Here is a 22,642-nt window from a genome sequence, read left to right on the forward strand (position 1 = left end):
CCTCCAGTGAAACAAACCATTTCGACACTTGAAATTCACGTTTGTGAAACAATTTAAAACCCAATTTGAGAAATATAACAACTAATTAAGCTCAAAACCACCAAAAATGAATTCTTGTCCAAAACCCAAAACAATGCTGAATTTCTCCCAAAGAAACAAAAGCCAAGTAGGCCACAGAATATATTCCTGTCAACACTTGAATTTAACTTTCAAAAACAGTTTGAAAACCCGAAAGAAGTGCTTGATTTCTCGTAAACAAAGCAAAACCAAGCAGCCCAAATATAGTAATAGTACTCTTAACCATGAGTAGAGCATTACCTTATCGAGAGGGGGTACGCAGTGAGAGTGAAGTGAAGTGAAAAGAGGGAGAAGGAGAGAGAATAAGGGAATGTATGATGTGTGAGTTTTGAAATGGGGAGGAAGAGGGAGAGAGATAAATCAAGGCTAGAAAGGTAAAAGAAAGGAGAAGGAGGGGTGGGTGGGTACGACAAATAGTGTGATTGAAAAGGGAAAGGAAAGAGTTTCCTAGGAGAGAAAGGTTTTTTTTTATTCTCTCTTTCTATATTTCTTTTTTATTTTTTAGTGTTATTTTTATTATTTTTATGTTTCAGGGCTTTTTAATTATTATTTTAAATATAATAATAGATAAATTTAAGGATATAAAGCGCTACTGTCTTTAAATTTTAAGCTGTAAAATATAATATTTAAAAACTTGATTATAAAGTAAAAAAGAACTCAAACAGTAGCATCAACAAGCAACTAAAGTAGGGATTTGGCTTGTTTTCATCCCAAATGAAACCTTTCAAGAAGTCCCTACCAAGTATCGCTAAAAAGCCATGAACGCATGCGTCGATGAGCATGGTCTCAAAAGGGGGACGAATAGGGAAGAATTAAAAAAGAAAAAAGAAAAATAAAATAAAACGTAAAACACCATTGCATATATAGCATGAAGCGTGGTTCAAAAGCATGGCAAATTAAAGAAACAAACAAAATAAAACATTAAAAATAAAAAATGGGAAGAAAATAAAAAGCAAACGTTAAAATTAACGTTATTTATGCTCACCAAGCATAGCACGTAGCAACAGAAGCAGCAACGGGGGGAGGAGGCAATCGAATAGCGCCAGCAGGAAATAGCATTGAGTAAAAGAGTGGAGTGAGAGAAGCAAGCAATAACAGCCACAAGGAGACGTAGATGCCAAGGTAAAAGGATTAACGGAAAAGGTTAGAATCCAATTTTAAAGACAAACACACAACAAGAAACCAGAGGACAAAAGGATCTATCGACAAAGGAGGAGCGACAAACCATTAGGACAATCAACCCCAGGTAGAAAAACAAGTCTTGCGTCAGAAATTGAACAAAACAGAGAACAACCAAACAAGTTGGAAAGGAAAGTTAAAAAGGAATGAAGGTGCAAAAAGGGGACATGGTAGGAAAAACGTGCCATGACAAAATCATAGTCCTCCAGACAAAATCTCTAACAATCAACCCACCATCCCCGCAGGATTACTTTGCCTACTCTTGGACAACAAACAATCACCCAATCCAATCACCAACCCCCCTCCCTTCAACCTTTTTAAGCATGTCACAATTCCAGAAACATTCTCACCAACCCATAACCCTAATTTTCTACTTATGAAAACAAATAAAATAAAATTGAATCATAACAACAAATGTGACGGAGTTGGGCTTGCGATAAGATGTGATTCTGAGCAATTATGTGTGAGTCTGTCACAACTAAAAACAGATCTATCTCGAACATATTATATAAATAGCCTAGTATATATATTTGTGGATCCAGTGGGTCATATCTAGACTCAATAACAATCCAAATCTTTACAGGAGTTTCCGGAAATTATTTTTCTTAGAGTAGCTATGAAATCTCTACTCCAACGGTTGGATCTTTATATTTTGAAAATCTTGTTTTGGGGTCTTGGTTTTGATAGTTTTTGTGATTTTTCATATTATTTTTAAATTTTAAATTTTTTTTATAATTTCAAAATTTTATTTTGTTTTTATAATTGAAGAAGAGTTTAGACTGAATTGAATTTAAAGATATGTAAACCTTTTAAAAAGAAGGAACAAAAATTATTATTCGAGAGAAATAAACTTGAAGTTCGTATTTGTAGTTTTTTTTTTCTCATCAAAATTCTAGTAATTTTTTTTTATTTGTTACTATATTTAGCCTCCGCTTATACAGATAAAAACAGAAACAGAAACAGCTAGGTATGCACGCCAACTTTGCTACAGTAGTACATGACGAGATCAAAGAATTGATAATTAAGCATGGACGTCCAAAACCAACCAACCATCAAATCCCACTCACATCCAATAGCTCTCCCAGGACGAATGAGACAACCCAAAGATGCAGTGAATTAGATGCATAACGATGCTGCTGCCTCCAATCGGCACAACCTCAGAATGAAACGGGGCCACATCTACCAATCAAACTAAACCTAGAAGACAAGAGAAGGCAAGCTTAGTGCTGTGCGAATGTACAATGAATTTCTCTCCGCATCCAATAGAAGAAAGAAACATTGAATTCGCCAGCAAATTGAGTTTTTTTTTTTTTTAATTTTAATTTTAACTTTAACTTGTAATGTAATGTTGAAGTAAAGTAAACGAGCTGCAAGAAAACTTTTTAGTTGTTTTAGTTTATTAATTAATAATTCATAAAAATTACTTGGTTTTTTTGGTAGAATCACCAAATTATATGGGAGGAGAGAGATGAAAGAAACATTTGATTTTTGTCATAAAAACAAAAGAAATTCTCAGAAATAGTAATCGGATTTAGAATTGAAGATAGGAGATTCTTTTGCTTTGTTTTGTGTGTGTTGATGCTAACTACTACTATTATTAATAACAATAGAACTAGTAAGATTTAACAACTAGCAGTTGTTGATACAGATTTCTACTATTATTAATGCAATGAATTAAACAAGTAGGTGGTGGTGGCGGAGGAGGAGCAGCAGAGATGAGTTTGAGCCATGCATCGATACATCCGGTGGAAGATCCGACGACGACGGATGGCGGAAACAATAACGCGCCGGGAGTGCGGATGAAAGACATACAAGGGATGCCAGGCACCAAAGGCGGCCTTGCTTTGCGTCTCTCTCAGTTTGTATTTGCTGTTACGGCTCTTTCTGTCATGGCCTCCACCAGTGACTTCGCTTCTGTCACTGCATTTACGTAATTAAATTGCTTGCCTTCTTCTTATTCTTTCCTATCAATTGCTTGCTTCTGCTTTCATGTCTATTTAAGAGAATTATAGGAATAGTTCAGATTCAAAACCCTAAGTTTAGTATTCCGTTGGTGCTGCTATGTTAAAGCAGGGAAGGTGAATGTTTCAAATGCCGTAGCAAGTAATTATGATGCTAGAAAAGAAAAGAAGATAAAATTTATGCATGTTGTTTTTAGCATTGGTACATCATAACGAGGCATACCTCTCTAAAGAGCTTATGTTTTAGAGTATCCTTCCTTGTTTTGCATTAGCTTTCCTTGTCTGTATTTCAATGTGATCAGCAGTTTGGAAATACTAAGTAAGTCTGTTTGACATGTTCTGGATAAACTATTGATAAGATTTCATTGTTGATGAACGAGTTGTTTTAGCCCAAGGACTGAATTGGTTGTGCTTTGAATGTCTTCTCTGTGCAATCATGCTGCTGAATTTTGCTACACTATCACTAATATGATGGAATGTCAAATTTTTAGGCGAACCATCATCTTAATTTTTTGATAACATCAATTCTTTTCTTTTCTTTTCTGATGTGCGATATCAGCTACCTAGTTGTGGCCGCTAGCTTGCAGTGCTTGTGGAGCCTTTGCTTGGCTATTGTTGATATTTATGCCCTTCTGGTGATGCGCTCATTGCAGAATTACAGGATTGTCATCTCTTTTGCTGTTGGTGATGGGGTAAGATGACAATGTCTTTAATGCAAAACTGAATCTTAACAGTCTACGTCTGGGCCATCCTTGTTCTCCTGTGTTGTTGGGAGCACATATCTTTACCCTCCTAAAGAAATATATGACTGCAAGTCTTATCTCAGCAATATACTACTCCCAAGGATATAGGCATTTTGCTTGTGCCCGTGGCTAGTCTTCTGCATTCATAAGATTTGGTATCCAGGAAGTAATTTGAACTATTTGGTTTTTCACTTGTAGATTTGAAGGCTTTCCTTTTCTATTCATCTATCCAATCTTCTGTATTTGTTGATTATTTTCTCTACCACCCCCTTTTTTTCCTTCTTCTTTTTCCCTTTGATTTTCAGCTTGTATAAGCATTAGCTACACTTACCATTGCTTGCCTTTTCTATGTAAACTAACATTTTCATTATCACCAGTCTAATGTATTAGCATTAAGAAGCGGAGTCTGCATTGGGTCATAATAAGAGGAAAAATTCAGCAAATCATTTCATCCTGGAATGCAGAATGGAATCATATTTGAATTTACTTGGACTAAATATTATTGACTAATCTCTCTTTGTGAAATGGGAAGAAGATATTGTTCATTATAATATCTCTCAAGTTCAAGTGCTGTAACTATAGTCGTTATGGTGTCTGCTCAAAGCTTTTGGGTGCATGCTACTCTAGGATTGTTGAAAATATCATCAATCCTGTACAGAGAGCATAAACTTCATATTTTATAGCCTTTGACTTTTAGTTGTGTTGGGATACGTCTCATAAGTTTTATCAGACATTTTCATCAGGTTTCCTTTTGTGAAATATGTTCATGATGATCATTCCAAAAATGAAAAATTGACCTGGAGAACAGAAGGGTTGCAGTAATACTCCCTTCCACTAAAGCGATGTTGTTGGTTACTTGTACATCATGTTCATTTTTTATCCTTCTCGACTTCACTTCAGTTATTGTCGCCATGCCATCTTGCCAGTTATTTTATTTACATGTAAATTATGTTCTCAATTTTGTGTCATTTCCTTGCAGATAGCTTCCACGTTCACATTTGCTGCAGCTTGTGCTTCTGCTGGCATCACAGTCCTTATCGACAATGATCTCGACAGCTGTGATGATAACCATTGTTTGCAGTTCGAAACGGCTACAGCCATGGCATTCATCAGCTGTTTCTCTGCATTGCCATCTTTTCTCTTGAACTTTTGGTCACTGGCATCACGATGAAGAAAAAACAACTTTTTTGAATTAAAAAATTAATTTACAACACTGGCCATGTTGTGGTACCAACTGAAATACAAGACAGTCTTGTTTAATGTTTGTTGCATGTGTGTCTTGAAAGAAGGATGGATGCATTTCTCTTTGCATGCGATTTTGTTGTAAATTGGAACGCAACGTAAATATACGGGGTGCTGTATATTTGCTTATTTAGAAAATGGATTTGATTGGATGACTTTGGTGTAGACATTCGCGAGGAGATACGTGTAATGACACATCCCACGAGTGGAAGCTCACAAACTTCATGTAAAAACCTGAAGGTGGTGCTTGTTGTGTGTGGACACAAATGGTATAAACCAGCCATGTCTAATATGGCTGCATGGTGAAGGTCAAGATTGAGATTGCAGACAGTTAAGTGACCTAAATGTCGTGAATGGTGACAAGCATGGCTGCCATTATTGACTGAAATGAGGAGGTTTGTTCCCTATTTTAGCTATAAATAAAAGGGGTTATGAGAGCTGAAAACGCACAAAGAAAACGAGAGTAAGAGAGCTATGAGTGTGAAAGAAGTTTGAGTTGGGTAGAGAGCTCTATGGATGTGTGCAAATTATCGAATTGCGTTAAACAGTTGAACAATGTGTTGTGTTTAGGAAACAATCAACGATCCTAGCTAACAATCGGTAGAAAAAACAATGTATGTTTGATCTTTGACAAAAATTGGAGTTATTATACAATTCACCCAAAATTCAATATGAATTTTTTATTATAAAATTTATTTACAAGCCTCAAAAATTCACCATAAAATCTTAGAAGAGCCTCTTCAAGTTTTTATGTTAAAATATATAAAAAGCAAAATGTAGTTTTTATGTTGAAATATATTAAAAAAACAAGAAATTTGGCTAGTAGTCTTTTTTAGGCGTTTCATTCATTGGTTGAGGTGATTTGGCTACGAAACTTTTTAATCAATTTGTTGGCTATCATAATTTCAAAACATAGTATAAAAAAAATTTATAATTTAAAAACATAACTTTTCCTGGTTTTAAAATTAATTTTTTTTATATAATTTCAATTATTTTGATATATTAATACCAAAAATATTTTTTTAAAATAAAAAATAATATTTTAATACATTTCTAAAAAATAAAAAAAACTTTCAAAAACAATTCCTATACCCCATCTTACCCATCTTAAAACTTGTTTGAAAATATAGTTACGGTTATTTTTTAAAATACTTTTTACTTGAAAATATATTAAAATAATTTTTAACATCACATTAAAATAATCTAAAAACATAAAAAATATATTAATTTAAAACAAAAACAATAAAAAAAATTTCAATTTTATTTAAAAAATCAAACAGGACTATACATTCACATTTTGGAACAGCAACAATACTAAACCGTTATATATTTTTTTTCTCGAAAAAAAAAAGGCAAAATGGCAAGGCGCGAAAACACATGCAAAAGTCAAAGACCTACATTTAATGAGCTAGTGGATAAAACAAACATGAATCTTGGATAGAATCCCACGAGAGCCAAGAAGACAGAGTGTGAACAGACTTTAAAAAATGCACCAAGGTTCAGTAGCAGAAGCTGCACAACTAGCATTTAAAGCCCTCGGAAATCCCAATATTGATAGCAAAGAAAAGTCCAATCGAGTACCAGACTACCAGCAGTGCAATTTCGAGTTTTTAACCCCAAAAACAGTGCCAATGTGGAGGTAATAAATAGCAAAACATTGAAATGACATCTTTAAGACATTCCTGGAAACTGCAAGAAAAGCTCCAGTGATATTGGAAAGGAAAAGGTATTTTTATTTACAAGGACAAGGCAAAAACCTGCAGCTGGGTTTAAATATTTACTATAAAACTTCTCTTTTCATTTTCAAAAATCTCTACCATACCTTTGTTGCCGTATTCGACTGCATAGTAGGATAAACGAACTGTGGAGTTCACAAAAAAGACCAGTTTACAAAAGAGAAAGCAATGCAATGAACAGCGTTCTCTTCTGCAGATAGCACTTTCCAAGCAACAGCTTGCTCATATGAAACATTACGCCCCATTGTTGACATGCAGATTCCAGCAGGCAGGCATGCAAATCCCTGATCAGGGAAAAAGGACAAGTTTCATCGATTAGGATTTGTAAGTAAAACAATTTATTTTCCACTTTTTCCCAATGAAGGTAACACGTAGACTGGCTGAGGCCAAATATAATGGAGGAAAAAAGGCACAGGATCCATATTTACTGTACCAATGATCTCATTAATCTAACCAAGATGCTCGCTCAACTACATCTTATGAATCCCTGCTTTCTTTGCTTATGAAAATTTGGGGAATACGCAGAAACAAAACCGCACATTATCTCAAATCAATCCATAGAATTTAAGTTCAAAATCACAAGAAAGAGCACCTATAATTTTGCAGATCTTTACAATGCCTTATAATGATGATGGAAATTCTAGTGAATAACCTAACTTGACAGCAAACATCCAATGTTTCTCAACATGTAGACAAACATATGGTCAAGAGAAAAAACAGAACGTATTTCCATGTAAAACTTACCTGTTGCATTAACTTTGCAAATTCTGTATACAATGCCTGGCGTCCGGATTCATTGAATATCTTATCCAGTGTAATATCTTGTAGAGCCACTAGAGTTGTCTCCAGCATGTCAAGCCCTGCCTGATTGGCAAAGATGAAAACTGGCAGCGACTGCAAAACAAAAAAAAAACACAGATACATGAAAAATCTCTGATGTTATCTCAGACACTGAAGATTGAATGATCTCCTCAGTAGTGGAGCACTGGTGTAGCAACTGCAATTTTCAGAAGCACTTCAACTAAATATTTGACAGATATACTGTGTTATCCAATTGGATGTAAATGTACCTTCAATGAACAACATAAAATTGCATCTGGATGATGCCATAGATGTTTCAGGACAGAATCTCCACCCGCAGAATCAGATCTCAGTAATTCTGCTCCTAAATGGTAACTAAGCAAGAAAAAGAAAAGATCATGAAGTTCTATCAAGCTCAAATTATCATAGAAGATGCTAAAGATCATGAAGTTCTATCAAGCTCAAATTATCATAGAAGATGCTAAAGATCATGAAGTTCTATCAAGCTCAAATTATCATAGAAGATGCACTACAAGATGCTATAGAAAAATAATGAGCAACTCGGTCATTAGCACTTCATTAGTGTTAATATTAATATAATATAGTCACTAAACCATGATGAAAACTTAAGCAGAACTTGCCTGTGACTTTGGCAGATCCAGTGAGCCAAGGTTAGAGCTTCAGGAGATCCTGCAGATAGCTTTGGTCCCAAAACTGGACTCAATCCTGATGGAGATATGGCCATGGCAACCCTCTGGACAGATGAAATCACACTACGTACGTACTGACGTGCCATGGTGGCAACATTATCCTGTAGATTGCTCTCAAAAGGGAACTGGAAGGCAATAGTCAACACTGATCGCAAACTATGACACGATGAGCCATCCACTGCAGCGTGGTTTATCGACAGCCCCGCTTCAAGACTTGATGTTAGATCCAGAGTACAATTTGTAGTCAATACCTCCTGTGTATCCTTCTGTATAACAACATTGGCATATTAAAAAAAAAATGTCATGCAACTTTCAGCAAGGCCTCGAGTAAACACAACTGAGACAAATATGTTTACTTAAGAAGCAGCATATTTTGCGAATGAGTATCTTGTCCAGTTGAGCCAATGGAAAGGAAAAATTACAGTGAAATCCACTCATACTTAACTGCTTTTGATTCCAGAGGAATGATGCGGAAACCAGAAGGTAGCAGTGGAGCATCATCTGGAAACATTTCATCAATTGGAGCAAAAACTAGTTCAGAACAGGCTCCAACAGCATTCTCATCAATTCCACTACATATCTGCCCAAAACAAGGGAAACCCATTAAAGCACATGCAGCCAGTTCTTATTAGTATATACATGTCTGGTTAAAGAGCATAATCAGGCCTCTCTTAGGCAGCTGTAAGTACAGCATAAACAAACCTTAGTGCAAAAGAAATTCTCTGAATTCCGTAAGATATAGTAAATAGGGAGGAAATGGGAAACTGATCGGACCCTGGAACATGGTATAAATTACACAGGAAAACTATGAACCAAGTAGGCCCATCAACCATGCTACCTTGCCCAAGTTGAACAAGTCAAGGTTAGCCGTGTCAAAAATGGGGCGCAGATTGCAACTATAGCAACCCCAAAACTCCTTGACACTCATTTAAACAAAAAATTCAAACTACTACATGCTATAGCAGGTTGAAAAAGGTAAATAAATAAGATGCTAAAAGCAGCACCTGTAGGAGATGGATGTCCTGTGAAACAAAAGCATCTTCTTGTGCAAAAGAATGGCCTTCAAGTCGAATAACTTCAAGCAACTGGAGCAAAAGTTTCAGTTAGGAGCAAAAGTACTTGAAAATGTTTGTTTGTGCAGCACAAATAATTGCACTCATTGCAGGATAAGATCTATATTTAGCAGGCACAACATTTTTGTATGAACAGAAGACTCGCCTATCAAACCATGACAATGTTTTTGAAATCCCACAGAGAACTAGGGCAGGAGGTTATGAAAGAGGAAGCAACCATAGACACAAAAACCAAATGCTCAGTACCCATCACGACAATTTGAACACTGAATATGTTAAGGGGGTGATTAAACTCTACTGCGGTGAAGATACTGTAGGGGAGGTCCTGCGGAAAAATAGCTCGACGCTAGGATGACAAAAAGCTTAACACCTCTCATTATTATTACCTTTTCAATATGAAAAAAAAAATGAAAGGAAAAACCCACAGGGAATCAAAATGCAATATGATTAGGATAACACATCCCATTTTTTAAACAATCGCACATTCCTATTTATTCAATATACCAGCAATCTAGCATGATGATGAAATGATTGCATCAGATAACATACCTCTTCTTGTTCAATTGTGTGGCCCAGTGGCATGGTGATTTGGCTCCCAGTAAACCTCATGGGCCTCATTCCTGGATATGCATATGAACCAGCCTTCCACAATGCAGCAGAATAGGCATCAACACTGAAATCAGCCCACTCAGCGTGATGCTCCCTCAGGAAACAGACCAGCACAGCAGGATGCACATTCTAGCAGATAAAAGCAAAGAAGAAATCAGTTTTATCCAAAGACATGTTGCACTAATTCTTACTTTTAATCACACACAACTTTTCACCCCCTTTACTTTTGTTTGGTATTAATTTGGGGGGAGGAAATTTTCAAGGTTTGGAGAGAGGTAAGTAAATTTTGGAGGAAAAATTTTTGGTTTTCGTGATTTTTCCTCTCTTTTTTGAATTTAATATTTACTTTTTTTATTCCACATCCAATTTCGAACTACAAATAATATTATTTGATTTTTTTAAGATAAAACTTCATTGTAATATTGATTTGATTTAAATTGAGACCCAATATGAGTCCTAATTTTTTCAATTCCTGCCAAACACTTCACCCTTAAATGTTCTCTCTTTTAACATTTTCCCTCCAAAGTTTTAACTCCATACGGCAAACTAAGCTTTCCTCTTTGTCAAAAACCAGTAAACCAAAATTTGGCATCTTTGACAAGGAAATTTTGAACTTAAAGACTGTCCATACATAGCAAGAAGGTTAAAAAGCCACAGAGCATCAGGTGAATATCCTGAAAATAATTCTGTTGTAAATCCAGATTTCAGAAGTAAGAACAAATAGAAAGTTGAAAGTAAATATGATGAAAACTATAAGCAACGTCAAAGTCATGGCAAAATATTAAATTGATCAGAAAATGTACTTTATTAAACAAGCTTGCTTATTCAGGGTTTGCTGGAAATGCAGAAGAATGTTGTTAACAATTACCCTCAAAATATTTCTTTATTGTTTCAATAGCCAATAGAAAATTTGTGATCATAGTTTCAAAACTTACTTGCAGTAGCATGGAAGCTTTCGCACAAAGAATCCCTCCCAAGAACGAAAGAGAATGAGCAGAATTATTAGCACCAATCAAGTTCTTGGTTGAGTTAACTGCAATTATTACATCCTCAGCTCCATCCGCATTCATCAGTGACCAGCCATCATCATTAAACCCATTGATGGCATCATTGAAACCTCTACATGAAGTTGACATGGAACACAAATATACAATTAAATCATCCATATGCACACCTTGAATGATCAAATACACATTGATTTGGTCCACATGAATGTCTTTGCAAGAAAACCACTTAAATTAACAGACACGGTCATAGTACCTGCTTAATCTTTGGTTAAAGGTTCTCAGAACAGCTGGTTGCCTGCCCAAACCATACACCACCTCACCACTGGTTTCATGAGCTACTTGCCTGACATAACGCAGTGCCTTGAAAGCAACCAGATAATCAGTACTATAGAGTTGAAACTTGTCTTATCCATGAAAGCTGTAACTCCATACACAGCGGACCAATAAATAAACACTCCACATATCAACATAATAACGTTTAACAATAGAGGAACTATGCCCACATTTGAAAAAGAAAGGAAAAAGAAAAGGTTCCTAATTTTCGACTAGTAGAGCAATAGCCTCCAATTTCACAGGCATATAAGGCATCTCAACCAAATCAAGTAACAATTTAAAACAAACTCAAATTATTGCATCCTGCATCCCATGCAAAAAATTGATCAGATAAGAATTCTTATTGAGGGTAAGTCCTATTATAAGAATAGTAAATAAATAAATAAAAAACAGAGATAGTTGAGTCCTTACGATACTGCTTTATGAAAGATGGTTGCAGTAAGAACCCACTCACCGCAATGGTCATTTTCTGTGCCACTGCTTTTGATGATTCATAAAGTGGTCGAAGCACCTCAGGCACACTCCATGCCTGGAAAAAATATGAAAGAATTACCTCTGACTTATGAAGAGACATATAATGCCAACTGTCTAAAACTGTACCTGAAGATTCAGGTGATCCACAATGTGGATAATTGACCCTCCTTCACATGGCCTTATCAAATAGCCACTAGGAAGCATTTCAGCCCTCACAAACTGGGCAGCGGCAGCTGCATTGGGCCCAGCACCATAACCAGAAAGTGATCTCTCACAGACCTTAATATAAGATGTACAAATGAGACATCTAAAGCTGAATACAGCGTTGATCTTGACACTAAAGCTGAATTGTCAATCAAGAATTAATCTATACGAATGAGCTGAACTATAGAAGACATGTGTACCACAAGGCTGCCATTCTCTAAACTTGTAGTGTATCTCAGAGTCCACATATCCCGTGCTGGAGCAAGAGTAGTTGGAGCATATATCTAAACCAATTTCAACTTTTAGCTGCTCTGGTAAATAGTGTAGAAATCCATAAAGAATAGCAGAGGAAATCAAGCCTTTATCCATTCTTGATTACCTGACTGTACACTAGTTCAATTGTTCCAGCATTTCCAGCAGGAAACATAGTGAAAACTTCAAGGTTCCGACAATCACGGAACCAAGATGAACGATCTTTAAGGATCTCTGCAATCTGTCATATATTTTGAAAAAAAAATTCATATAGCATATATATACCACATTAAAACAAGCAGCCAGTAATCAATGTCAAGAAGCAACTTCAGTTATTTACAGATATGAGTGTGAATACCTTTTTAGGCTCTAAACTTACAAGACCGCAGGCTCTTGCTGCCACTCCACCGCACCTTTGTGAAATGGAAAAAATCCCAATCGAATCCGGACCAGGCTGCCAACAAATTTAAATGATTCATTCAGATAGTAAAGGTGTATAAAGAAAATCTATCAACTAAAAGACCAGTGGAATAGATGCGCGTGCACACACACACACACACATATATAAAAACAAAAAACCTTCATTCCAGGCATCTGGACCCACTCGAGAGCAGTTCCTGTGGCCTTTGCAAGGAACTCTGACAAGGTCTCCTCAGCTATTGAGAGGAGTCTGAAAAAAAAAACCATGATATTAGTTGGATGGCACACCAACAAACAAGCATTCGGCTAACCACAAACAAACAAAATGGAAAAGAGATCCAGGTAACTGTGATTACCCAGCAGGGTTATTGGCATCTCTTAGTGAATGTTGTGGAGTGGCAACCACAGAGTCACAGCTTGCATCAGTTGCTGTTGGTGCCTGTACCAGTATCAACTTAAATAAATCATGTCGAAGAATGAAGGAAAGCACATAAGATTACACCAAATGCTTAATTCATGGAGCTCAGTTAGAACTACATTTATAAAACAGCAAAAACATACTATTGGTGCTACAACTAATTAAGCACCAAGCGGAGCATGACCAAACATGGGAAGAAAATGAGACAAGAAAATAGAGGCACATAATAAGTTTAAAATTACTAGCTGGTATGAAGAAAAGTACATAATACTAATAATGATATGTAGTTACTATAATTTTTCCTTCCCCTGGAAGTTGGCTTTGTTTAGACTAGAGTTAATGCTAGGGCCTCAGGCTGCAACAAAAATCATACATAGATTAGAACAACATCATTAACACAGATAAAATGCACCTTCTACATCGCAAAATCTGTGACACATGATAAAACCATCAAAGTTGGAATCACCCAGAAGTGTTAGTTAAAGTTACTTTGGGTCATCATGCCAAACGTATATTCCAATATCATCCCCAGCACTACCCAATTTGCAATATGGATCATCGTAATGAATGAATGGAAACAACAATTTATAAATAAAAGACCATGATCAGAGACTTACAGTTTGCAGTTGTTGCCGCATGAAACCATTTTCGCACACCAGCTGTGACACCTGTTTTTGAAGGCGATCATTCTCCTCCATCAACAGCTTATTCATTGCTGTCAATTTCCTGTTCACAGTCTGGAGTCTTGAGGACTCTTTTCTCTGCTTCTCTCTACACCTGCACATCCAAACAGCACCCAACTTCTCTCAGTGTCCCAGGAAACCCCTTCATCCCCAGAAGAAATTAACACTGTGATCTCTTTATACACATCCCAACTTCAACTTATCAAAAACCCATATTGGAGTAACTCATACAAACTAATGCACCCTATGAATGGAAGCACATAAATCCAGTGTGAAATCATGACCCAATTGAGGAAGGTTTACACTAATAGCAAAAGGGAAGAAGCTTGCAAACAAACAAAATTCAAATTGCAGAAAAGATGTAGTGTTTCTCCCACCTAAATTTTTTTTTTAAAAAAAACAAAGCTACCCTGGTAGTACTCTTTAATTTACCAATCTGATACTTAATGAAACATAATTATTTGGCATCAATGCATTTCATGTCAAAGTGTAAAACTTCTTTATTAAATGCTGTAATCCAGCCCCTCTAAGACCTGATCACCCAAAAATTGAATCAAAATAAAAGTCAAAGTAAATGATTTAAGTAATTTTAGTTTCTTTTTAACTTAACCTGCGATTTTGAAACCAGACTTTGATCTGCTTCGGCTCAATATTAGCTAAAATGGGGCACTCTCTAATCAATTGTTGCCTACGCAAAGAGCTGGGCTTAGGGCACTCCGCATAAACTCTTTCAAGAGCCTCCACTTGCTCTGCTGTGTACCGAACATACTTCCCATCATCAGTAAGGTGCTTGTTTATGCTCCCACTACTGCTGCTCTCTCGGTGCAGAGGGGCCACTTCCATGGCCATTTCCACCACAAAGTAAATAATCAAACACAGAGAGAAATAAAGGAATCAGGAGGTGTCTGCTTTCTTTATGGGGTTTTAGATTCTTTGGTTCCCTTCCTCTTTGCAAGACATAAGAAATGAGAAAGGAAAAGAACAGTATGATTTGAGCTTAACAAAGAAGAATCTTGAAACTTAAACAAAAAGAAAGATGGAATTCTTCTTCTTCTTCTTTTGCATACGTTAAGAACAATACATATGTAATACTATGAACAGACACATAATCTGAGTGTGTAATTTTGTGAGAAACCTCTGCGTTTGTTTTTAGTTTCAAGAAAAGACCCCAACTACTGCTTTAAAAAAAAAAAAAACCAAAACCAGCAGCTTTGAAAGAGAGCAAAAATCCAAACTTCAGATTATTTGATCTCAAATCAGTGTCACAGTGATCACATCAAAGAAGTTTTTGACAATAAGAAAGAAAACAAGAACAAAGGGCTCTCTCAAGAAGGAGAGCTCTCCCAGTCCCAGTGGGTTTGACATTAGAGAGCAGCTGCTGCCATGAAAATTACAGAAATGAAGAAAAACCAAGCAACCCTAACCAGAACGAAACCTTGCTACTTGCTAGAGACTTGAAGGGATTTTATTAGTGTGTGCGTGTCTGACAGTGAGTGATCTAAGTCAGAGCTTGAAACGGTAAAGGAGAAAAAGCAAGGAAAGGAGATGGAAAGGAAAGCGAGAGAAAGAGCAGTTTCATTTTGCACACATCCCCACAAATTAACTTGGCCTCTGTTGCGTGCTTGTCATTATTTGTGAATGCGCTTTAAACTATATTTTAAAAAAAAGTCTAAGAACAATATTTAAAATTATTTTTATATTTAAAATTATTTTATGAATTAATATTAAAAATAATTTTTTAAAAATAAAAAAATATTATTTTAAAGCATTTTTAAGTGAAAAAATATTTTGAACCGCAACAGCTACCACACTCTCAAACATTCTCTAAATATTATTGTGGTTTTTTTTTCTTTGGCACCGTTTAGCATTGTCAACCGTGACTTTTGAAATTTTTATTTTAAAAAAATAATATTTTTTATTATTTTAATATGCTAATATTAAAAATAAAAACATTATTTTAATATATTTCTAAATACTTTTTATAATATAATATAATTTTAGCGCATTTACATTTTCTAAATCAAAATATCTAGATTGGTGTGCCAACTTTATATCCCATTTAAATATGTTGCTTTTTAATTAAAAATACATTAAATGATATATTAAATTTTTAATACTAGCATAGTAAAATTATCTAAGACCATTGAAAATATTAACAAGGAAAAATAATTTAAAAAATATGTTAAAAAACAAAAAATACTATAGTGCTAAATGGATATGTCATGTCATATAAACTAATTTAATGTCAAGTACTAAATAAAAATAAATAAAATAAAAATGGCTTTTTATTAAATTATCACTTAAAATATAATATTAAAAAAATAATATTATTGATAACTTAATCAAGAAAATAGTATAGTATATGAAGTTGCATGTATCATTCGCGTGTTGCAATGATAGAAACAAAATAAAAGTGGAGATTTTAGGCTATTAGCATAGAAAATTAAGAAATTTGATAAAATAGCATAACTGCAAAATTTTTTAGTAAAATAACACAGTTTGGGATTGTCATGTTCCAAAACGCAATATATAAAGAAGTTGCGATTGAGAAATGTGATATCAAATAAATTTTACGTTTCAAAATCACTATATATTTAAAATTCACAATTGAAAACCGCGACATATAAAAAAGTCACGATTGGAACCGTGACATATAAAAAAAGTCGTAATTAGAAACCATAAGATCAAGTAAATGTCGCATTTTAAAACTGCAACAGCTAATGAAATGGCTAAAAAGTTCCAATAGCCAAATCACCACAACCAACGAAATTCCAGTAGCCAAATCTCCTCGTGCATATTTGAAGGGTTCTTATAAGATTCATGATGCATTACTTCTTGTATACATGTTGTATGAAATTAGATTGAATTGCATAATAACTGCAATTCAACAATTATTTGATTTGTTAATCTTACAATTAATTTGGTTCATGACACTTAGTACATCCAAGAACCTAACAATATTCAAATTAAAACTATGCTTAATAAAAAATCACTCATCACCACTTAGTGCGCTTTCTAACCCCATCATTTTTCTTTCGAGTGTGCTTTTGAGCCCTTGTCTTCTAAAAAGTACGTTTTTAGCCCTATTTTTTTCCTTTCGAATGTGTCTTTGAGCCCTCATCTTTCGGGTAGTGCAATTTCTAACCCTACCTCTTTTTGAGTGCATCTTTAAGCCCTCGTCTTCTAGAAGTGCGCTTTCTAGCCCTATCTATTATTTTTCAAGTGCGTTTTATAGCCCTCGTCTCTCAGAGAGTGCGTCTTCAAGCCCTATCTCTTCCTTTGAGTGTGCATTTGAGCCCCAATCACTTTAATAATGGGCTTTTCAACCCTATCTTTTTCCTTTCGAGTGAATCTTTGAGCCCTCATCTTTTAGATAATGTGTTTTTTAGCCCTCATCTTCTAGATAATATGCTTTCTAGTCTTATCTCTTTTCTTTCGAGAGCGTTTTGTAGCCTTCAACAATCATATAATGTGTTTTCTAATCCTATCTCTTTTCGAGTATGCTTTCTAACCCTCATATACTTGATAGTGCACTTTCTAGCCCTATTTATTCTTTTTTTAAGTGCGCTTTTGAGCCCTCAGCCATTAGATAATGTGTTTTCTAACCCTATCTCTTTATGAGCACGCTTTCCAGCCCTCGTATACTAGATAGTGCACTTTCTAGCCCTATCTCTTCTCTTTTTAAGTGCGTATTTGAGATCTCAACCATCAAGATAATATGCCTTCAGGCCCCATCTCTTTCCTTTTTTAGTGTGCTTTTGAGCCCTTGTCACCTAGATAGTACGCTTTATAACCATATCTCTTTCCTTTCGAGTGCGCCTTCAAGCCCTCATCATCCAGGTAGTACGCTTTCTAGTCCTATCTATATCTCTTAATGAGAACGCTTTGAGCCCTCACTTCTAAAGACTGGCCATTTCTTGATCTAATAAGTCCACTATCTCTCATTTCTTTTTCTTGTTTACAAGCTTACTATATAAAGTCTCTTACAAGACTTTATGTCGTAAGCATTGTAAAAGGGAGGGCAATTGTCATAATCTATTTTTGGGTTATTTCCCACAGCTTACCTTTTCCTTGTAAAAATAAATAAAAAACAAAAAAAATTATTAAAATTAAACCAATTTGATTTATTTTCATGCTCAATGGTATCAAATCGATCATAATTGATGGCATTCATAGCTAATCTATCAACGATTCAATAAATCATAAATTCAACCTAAACCATACATAATAATTTAATTTCAACTAAACGATCACAAATTAAATATAAAATTCATATAATTAATAGTAATGTAGCATATTTACCTTACTTGTAAGACCAAGAAATGGTGATAGCAACATCAATAGCTTTTGAAGAGAAAACATCATTGAAGACCTGAAGACGAAGATGGAGTGAGTTTTAAGGACAATAAACTACTGGTTTGTGGGTTTTTTTCACAAAAAGGATGTCAACGTCAATTAAAGAGAGAATGAGAGGCTATGTTCATATGTTATGTGATCCGAGGGAAAAGAAGAGGGGTGGGGTAAATTTCACAACATGTCACAATTCAGAATCAAAATATATTAAGTTGTCATTACTCTGAAGTGAAATGTGAAGGTTGTCACTATTAGGAATAACAAAATTTATTGAATATAGTGATTTAGAATTACAACACGGAGGTTGTCATGCTTGGGGAATAGCCACATCTATTAGATGTTGCAATTCAAATTCGTGACAAGTTTAAACTATGTTATTTTGCCAATACTTTTTCTTAGTGTTTTTGTTTTTGAGGTAGCTTTTGTAATTGTGGTTTTAAAAAAATAAGTTTAAAAAAAGTACGGTTAGTTGGATTTAGATACGTGTTTGGTAAAAATTATGGTTGAACTTTATGTGTAACAAAAAAATACTAAAATGTTTGGTGGAAGTGTGGAAAATACTTAGTGTGTAGCAAAATACTTTTTACTTGGAAATGCATCAAAATAATTTTTTTTATTTTTTAAAAATTATTTTTAATATCAGCGTATCAAAATGATCTGAAAATATCAAAAAAAAATATTAATTTGAAGCAAAGAAAAAAAATAAAACATTCTCAAATATTTTCAAAAGCGCTTTTAAAACACAAAAACAAACAAGGTTTTACGAAACTTAATTAAAAAAACATGTAAAACTGCTTCACAAAAATTGTGTTTCAAACTCAATTTTTTAGTGGGTCTCATAATATAAAATGCAGTTTAGTTTATTACCAAATATCTTGTTGTGTTTGTTATACAGCAAACACAAAAACAGGTGTAAAACAAACGCAACCGCAGCCTTCATGATAACAGCCATCCCACGTAGCTTTTGAAGACCAATGATAAATTAGTTTAGGCTTTTACAAAGTAGTGTCACTTCTTACTGAAAAAATGCATATCATTTTAAATTGGATCATTTGAGGACGGGATCTTCTATTCCAATGGTGGAACTATGTTTGAATTAAGCCAAAAGTCAAAAAAGTTTATTTAGTAAATTAGGAAGGAAAAAGAGCTCAACTTGCAACCACTGCAGCATTTGTCGATGTATATATTTCGCAGTGTTGGTAAGCCGATGGTCAACCATGTTAGCCGAGGTTAGGCATTTGGTGGACCCGGGCGGTGTTCCCGTCGTTAGATGTGCCTTGGATAAAATTTATCACTATTTACTCTTTTCAAATATTTGTTGTCAATTTATTTCTGGATTTTTCTCTCTTGGTTGTTTTAGTTTCTATTTTTTTTAATTATCCTTTTTAATAATGTCTAGATTATTTACATCATTTTCTACATCAAGACCTTCAAGTACTCATACGTTTATCGGTTTATTCATCCATATTTCTTTGATCCTAAAATTATCCAGGATTTTAATAGGGAAGAATACCAAATAGCTTTTATAGAACATCTTTAAAATTGGAATATATCCAAAGAATCAAAGAAAAATATATATTAAATAGATAGATGAATTATTCTATATAAATTACTGAGTAGACCTTAAATTAAAATGCTTCAACTTATTCAAATAAAAATTAATTTAAATTGCAAGCATTTTATCGTATCATATTAGACTTTCTTATTTTCATGTATTTAAGAGAGATTTACAACCTTTTTAAACTCATTATAGGCAGTCTTTCAATTAAGGGTGTGAAAAACAATAATTAATGTGACTCTGAACCTCTTACTAAACGACTTTCAATTTTTTTTTCAAAGAATGTAAATGTTGAGGAATAGATAGGGATGATTATTTTCGGTTCGGTTTGGTTTTTATCAAAAACAAATAACCAAACTGAATTTTTTTAAAAAAAAACCAAAACGGAACCGAAACCGATTCAAACCGACTGGTTTTGGTTCGATTTGGTTTTTTAAAACAAAAACCGGTTCAAACCGGTTTGACTCGGTTTTTTTCTGGTTTTTTTCCATTTGGGTTCGGTTCGGCTTTTTTGGTTTCAGGATTGTAAAACCAAAACCAAAACCAAACAAACCAGTCGGTTTATTCAAAATTCTAATCAGTTTTTTTTCACGATTCAGTTTTTTTGGTTATGTGTTTTCTGGTTTTCTCGATTTAATTAGTTTTTTGATTTTTTTGCTCATCCTTAGAGATAGATTAACGTTAACAAAAATTTGAACCTGAATATAGGTTAACCGAATTTGTAGGTTTTTAATTTTCAAGTTCATATTCATGTTTACAAAAGTGTTTAACATGATTTTGATGTTTAAGTTCAAGTTCTTAGGTAATGGTTTAGAATATCACATTGTCAAAACCTCTAGCTAGCATATAAATGTTTTCTTAAGAAAAACAAAATTGATGAAGTTAAACTAGTAAACTAAGAGAAAAACAAATTATGTGGAAAAAAAGAAGAAAATACTAAGGGGTAAATTAAAAGAAAATAAAAAATTAAACTTCATTAATGTTTTATTATGAACTCCCTCACAGCTCACAGTTCACCGTGAACTTGCATAATAAATTGATGATTTTACCATTCATTAACAAAACTAAATAAATTGGTTCGGGAGGTAGTATCGTCTTTTTCATGGGATATATTTGTCATTACAAGAATGAATAGAATAAATCAGTATTTTTACTTTTTGTTTGCAGTATAAGGACTCAAATACCCTCAAAAGCAAAATTTAAATGACTTTCATTATTGGGGAATTTTTGAATTTTTAATTTCAAAAGCACAATACTACTTTACCCTTCAAGAAAAAAATCCTATGGTTGTTGTTTAGGGGCTTCTCAATCTTATCCTCATGTTTTTTTTTTGTTATTGTAAAGTTGAGTAAATGTCAGTTTGGTCTTTTAAAAAATAAAATAAAAAAAGTTGATGGTGTATGCAATACATGCACCAACGAGTGGAATGAGCATATGCCCTTCGACGACACGCGGGCTCCTCCAGTGGCCAAGCGTCACCTTCCACGATGACGTTTGGAGCGGCACACCGAGGGCTTGTTAATGGATGGGCGTGTGTTGACGATGTGGCTCAAATGGATTTTTTTTCCTCCCTCTTTTCTGTCTCTTCTACTTGGAAAAACACAAGTTTCATTTCATTTGTTTTTTTATCCAATTTGATTCTTATTTTTTTATTACTATTTGTTTTGTTTTTAATGTTTTTTGTAGTTTATTTATTTTTCAATTTCATCTATAAATATTTAATTTAATTTTTGTATCCAGTTTGGTTCTCAGTCTTTTAATTACTGTTTTCTTATTATTTTCTTGATTTGTTTTTCAATTTTTTCCTTTAATATTTTATTTGATTTAATTTTTATATCCAACTTTTCTTTTTATTTCTATTTTCTTATCATTTTTTTAATTTAATTTATTTTTCAATTTGATCTTTAATTATTTTCTTTTATTTAATTTTTATACCAGATTTGATCCTTATTATTTTGATTTTTATTTATTTTATTTTTTAATTTTAATGATTAGAAATTTTGTTATTTTTATACCAGATTTGATCTTCATATCATGAGTCACAAGTTAACTAAATTAACCTGGGATTTTTTTCTATTTTTTTTTTATATTTAACTTCGATCTTTTTTATATATATTTTTTTAAAATTTATTTTTTTATCCCGATATCAATACTCGAATAGTAGGTTAATCGAGTCAACCAAAATTAACTTATGATTTTTTTTACATTTTTTTTTATAATTGATTTTTTTATAATTTTATTATTTATTGAGCCATGAGTTTTATGATTTTTTTTCACTTTTTTTTTGGGTTTATCCCATGTCATAAATTAATTAAGTTAACACAGCTTAACTTTATTCAGGGTTGACTCAATTTATCATTTTCTGAATATTTTTTTTTTTACATTAAAAAAACTCTGACACCACAGGTGATATAGCATGTGCCACAGTTTACAGTTTAAACTATACTGAAAGGGTACATGGCTCTAATTATTGATAAATCAAAATTGGAAAAATGTCGGAAATATTTATTGCTCTAATTTAATTTTTGCTCTCATTTATCATAAATTAGCATTATTTATGAAAAAAGTAAACTGTCCATGCCAATAGCACGCGGGAAGATTGACGGGCCATAAGGCTCCCAATCATAGCAGTTTTATGCTGCAATCAGCGCATGTACTGCAATCCCAGCAATCATCAGAAAGCCGGGCAAAGCAAGTATAACGTTCACAATTAATCTCCTTCGTAGAACAAGAACAAAGAAAACAATGCTTGGAAGCCTACGCTGTAAGAAGAAGAGAGGAAGTTTTGGCTTCCCAACTTGCACCCAG

The 22,642-nt window shown here is 33.9% G+C and overlaps 2 protein-coding genes across 5 annotated transcripts; one reads left to right on the forward strand and one right to left on the reverse strand.

The window, feature by feature from the left end:
- Positions 1–2,235: 2,235 nt before the first annotated feature.
- LOC133699067 (CASP-like protein 5A2) lies at positions 2,236–5,358 on the forward strand. Of its 4 annotated transcripts, none has more exons than XM_062122201.1 (4): positions 2,236–2,485; positions 2,944–3,187; positions 3,778–3,910; positions 4,941–5,358. In XM_062122201.1, exons 2-4 carry the CDS (start codon positions 2,973–2,975, stop codon positions 5,130–5,132), a joined length of 540 nt encoding a protein of 179 aa, XP_061978185.1. In that variant the 5' UTR covers positions 2,236–2,485; positions 2,944–2,972; the 3' UTR covers positions 5,133–5,358. The 4 variants fall into 4 exon arrangements, with proteins under 4 accessions (XP_061978185.1, XP_061978184.1, XP_061978183.1 ...); XM_062122200.1 differs by having other exon boundaries at positions 2,237–2,493; XM_062122199.1 differs by having other exon boundaries at positions 2,237–2,471.
- A 1,366-nt stretch (positions 5,359–6,724) lies between these two features.
- Positions 6,725–15,536, reverse strand: LOC133700013 (homeobox-leucine zipper protein REVOLUTA-like). The gene is made up of 18 exons (XM_062123566.1): positions 14,534–15,536; positions 13,858–14,017; positions 13,179–13,261; positions 12,982–13,072; positions 12,761–12,856; positions 12,530–12,643; positions 12,351–12,434; positions 12,073–12,225; positions 11,927–12,001; positions 11,393–11,499; positions 11,068–11,251; positions 10,073–10,261; positions 9,455–9,535; positions 8,896–9,030; positions 8,382–8,716; positions 8,010–8,115; positions 7,684–7,833; positions 6,725–7,223 (listed from the first exon to the last, which is right to left on the reverse strand). Exons 1-18 carry the CDS (start codon positions 14,770–14,772, stop codon positions 7,074–7,076), a joined length of 2,532 nt encoding a protein of 843 aa, XP_061979550.1. The 5' UTR covers positions 14,773–15,536; the 3' UTR covers positions 6,725–7,073.
- Between the last annotated feature and the right edge of the window lie 7,106 nt (positions 15,537–22,642).

The sequence above is a fragment of the Populus nigra genome, chromosome 7, assembly GCF_951802175.1.
Source record: "Populus nigra chromosome 7, ddPopNigr1.1, whole genome shotgun sequence".
Classification (NCBI taxonomy): Eukaryota; Viridiplantae; Streptophyta; class Magnoliopsida; order Malpighiales; family Salicaceae; genus Populus; species Populus nigra.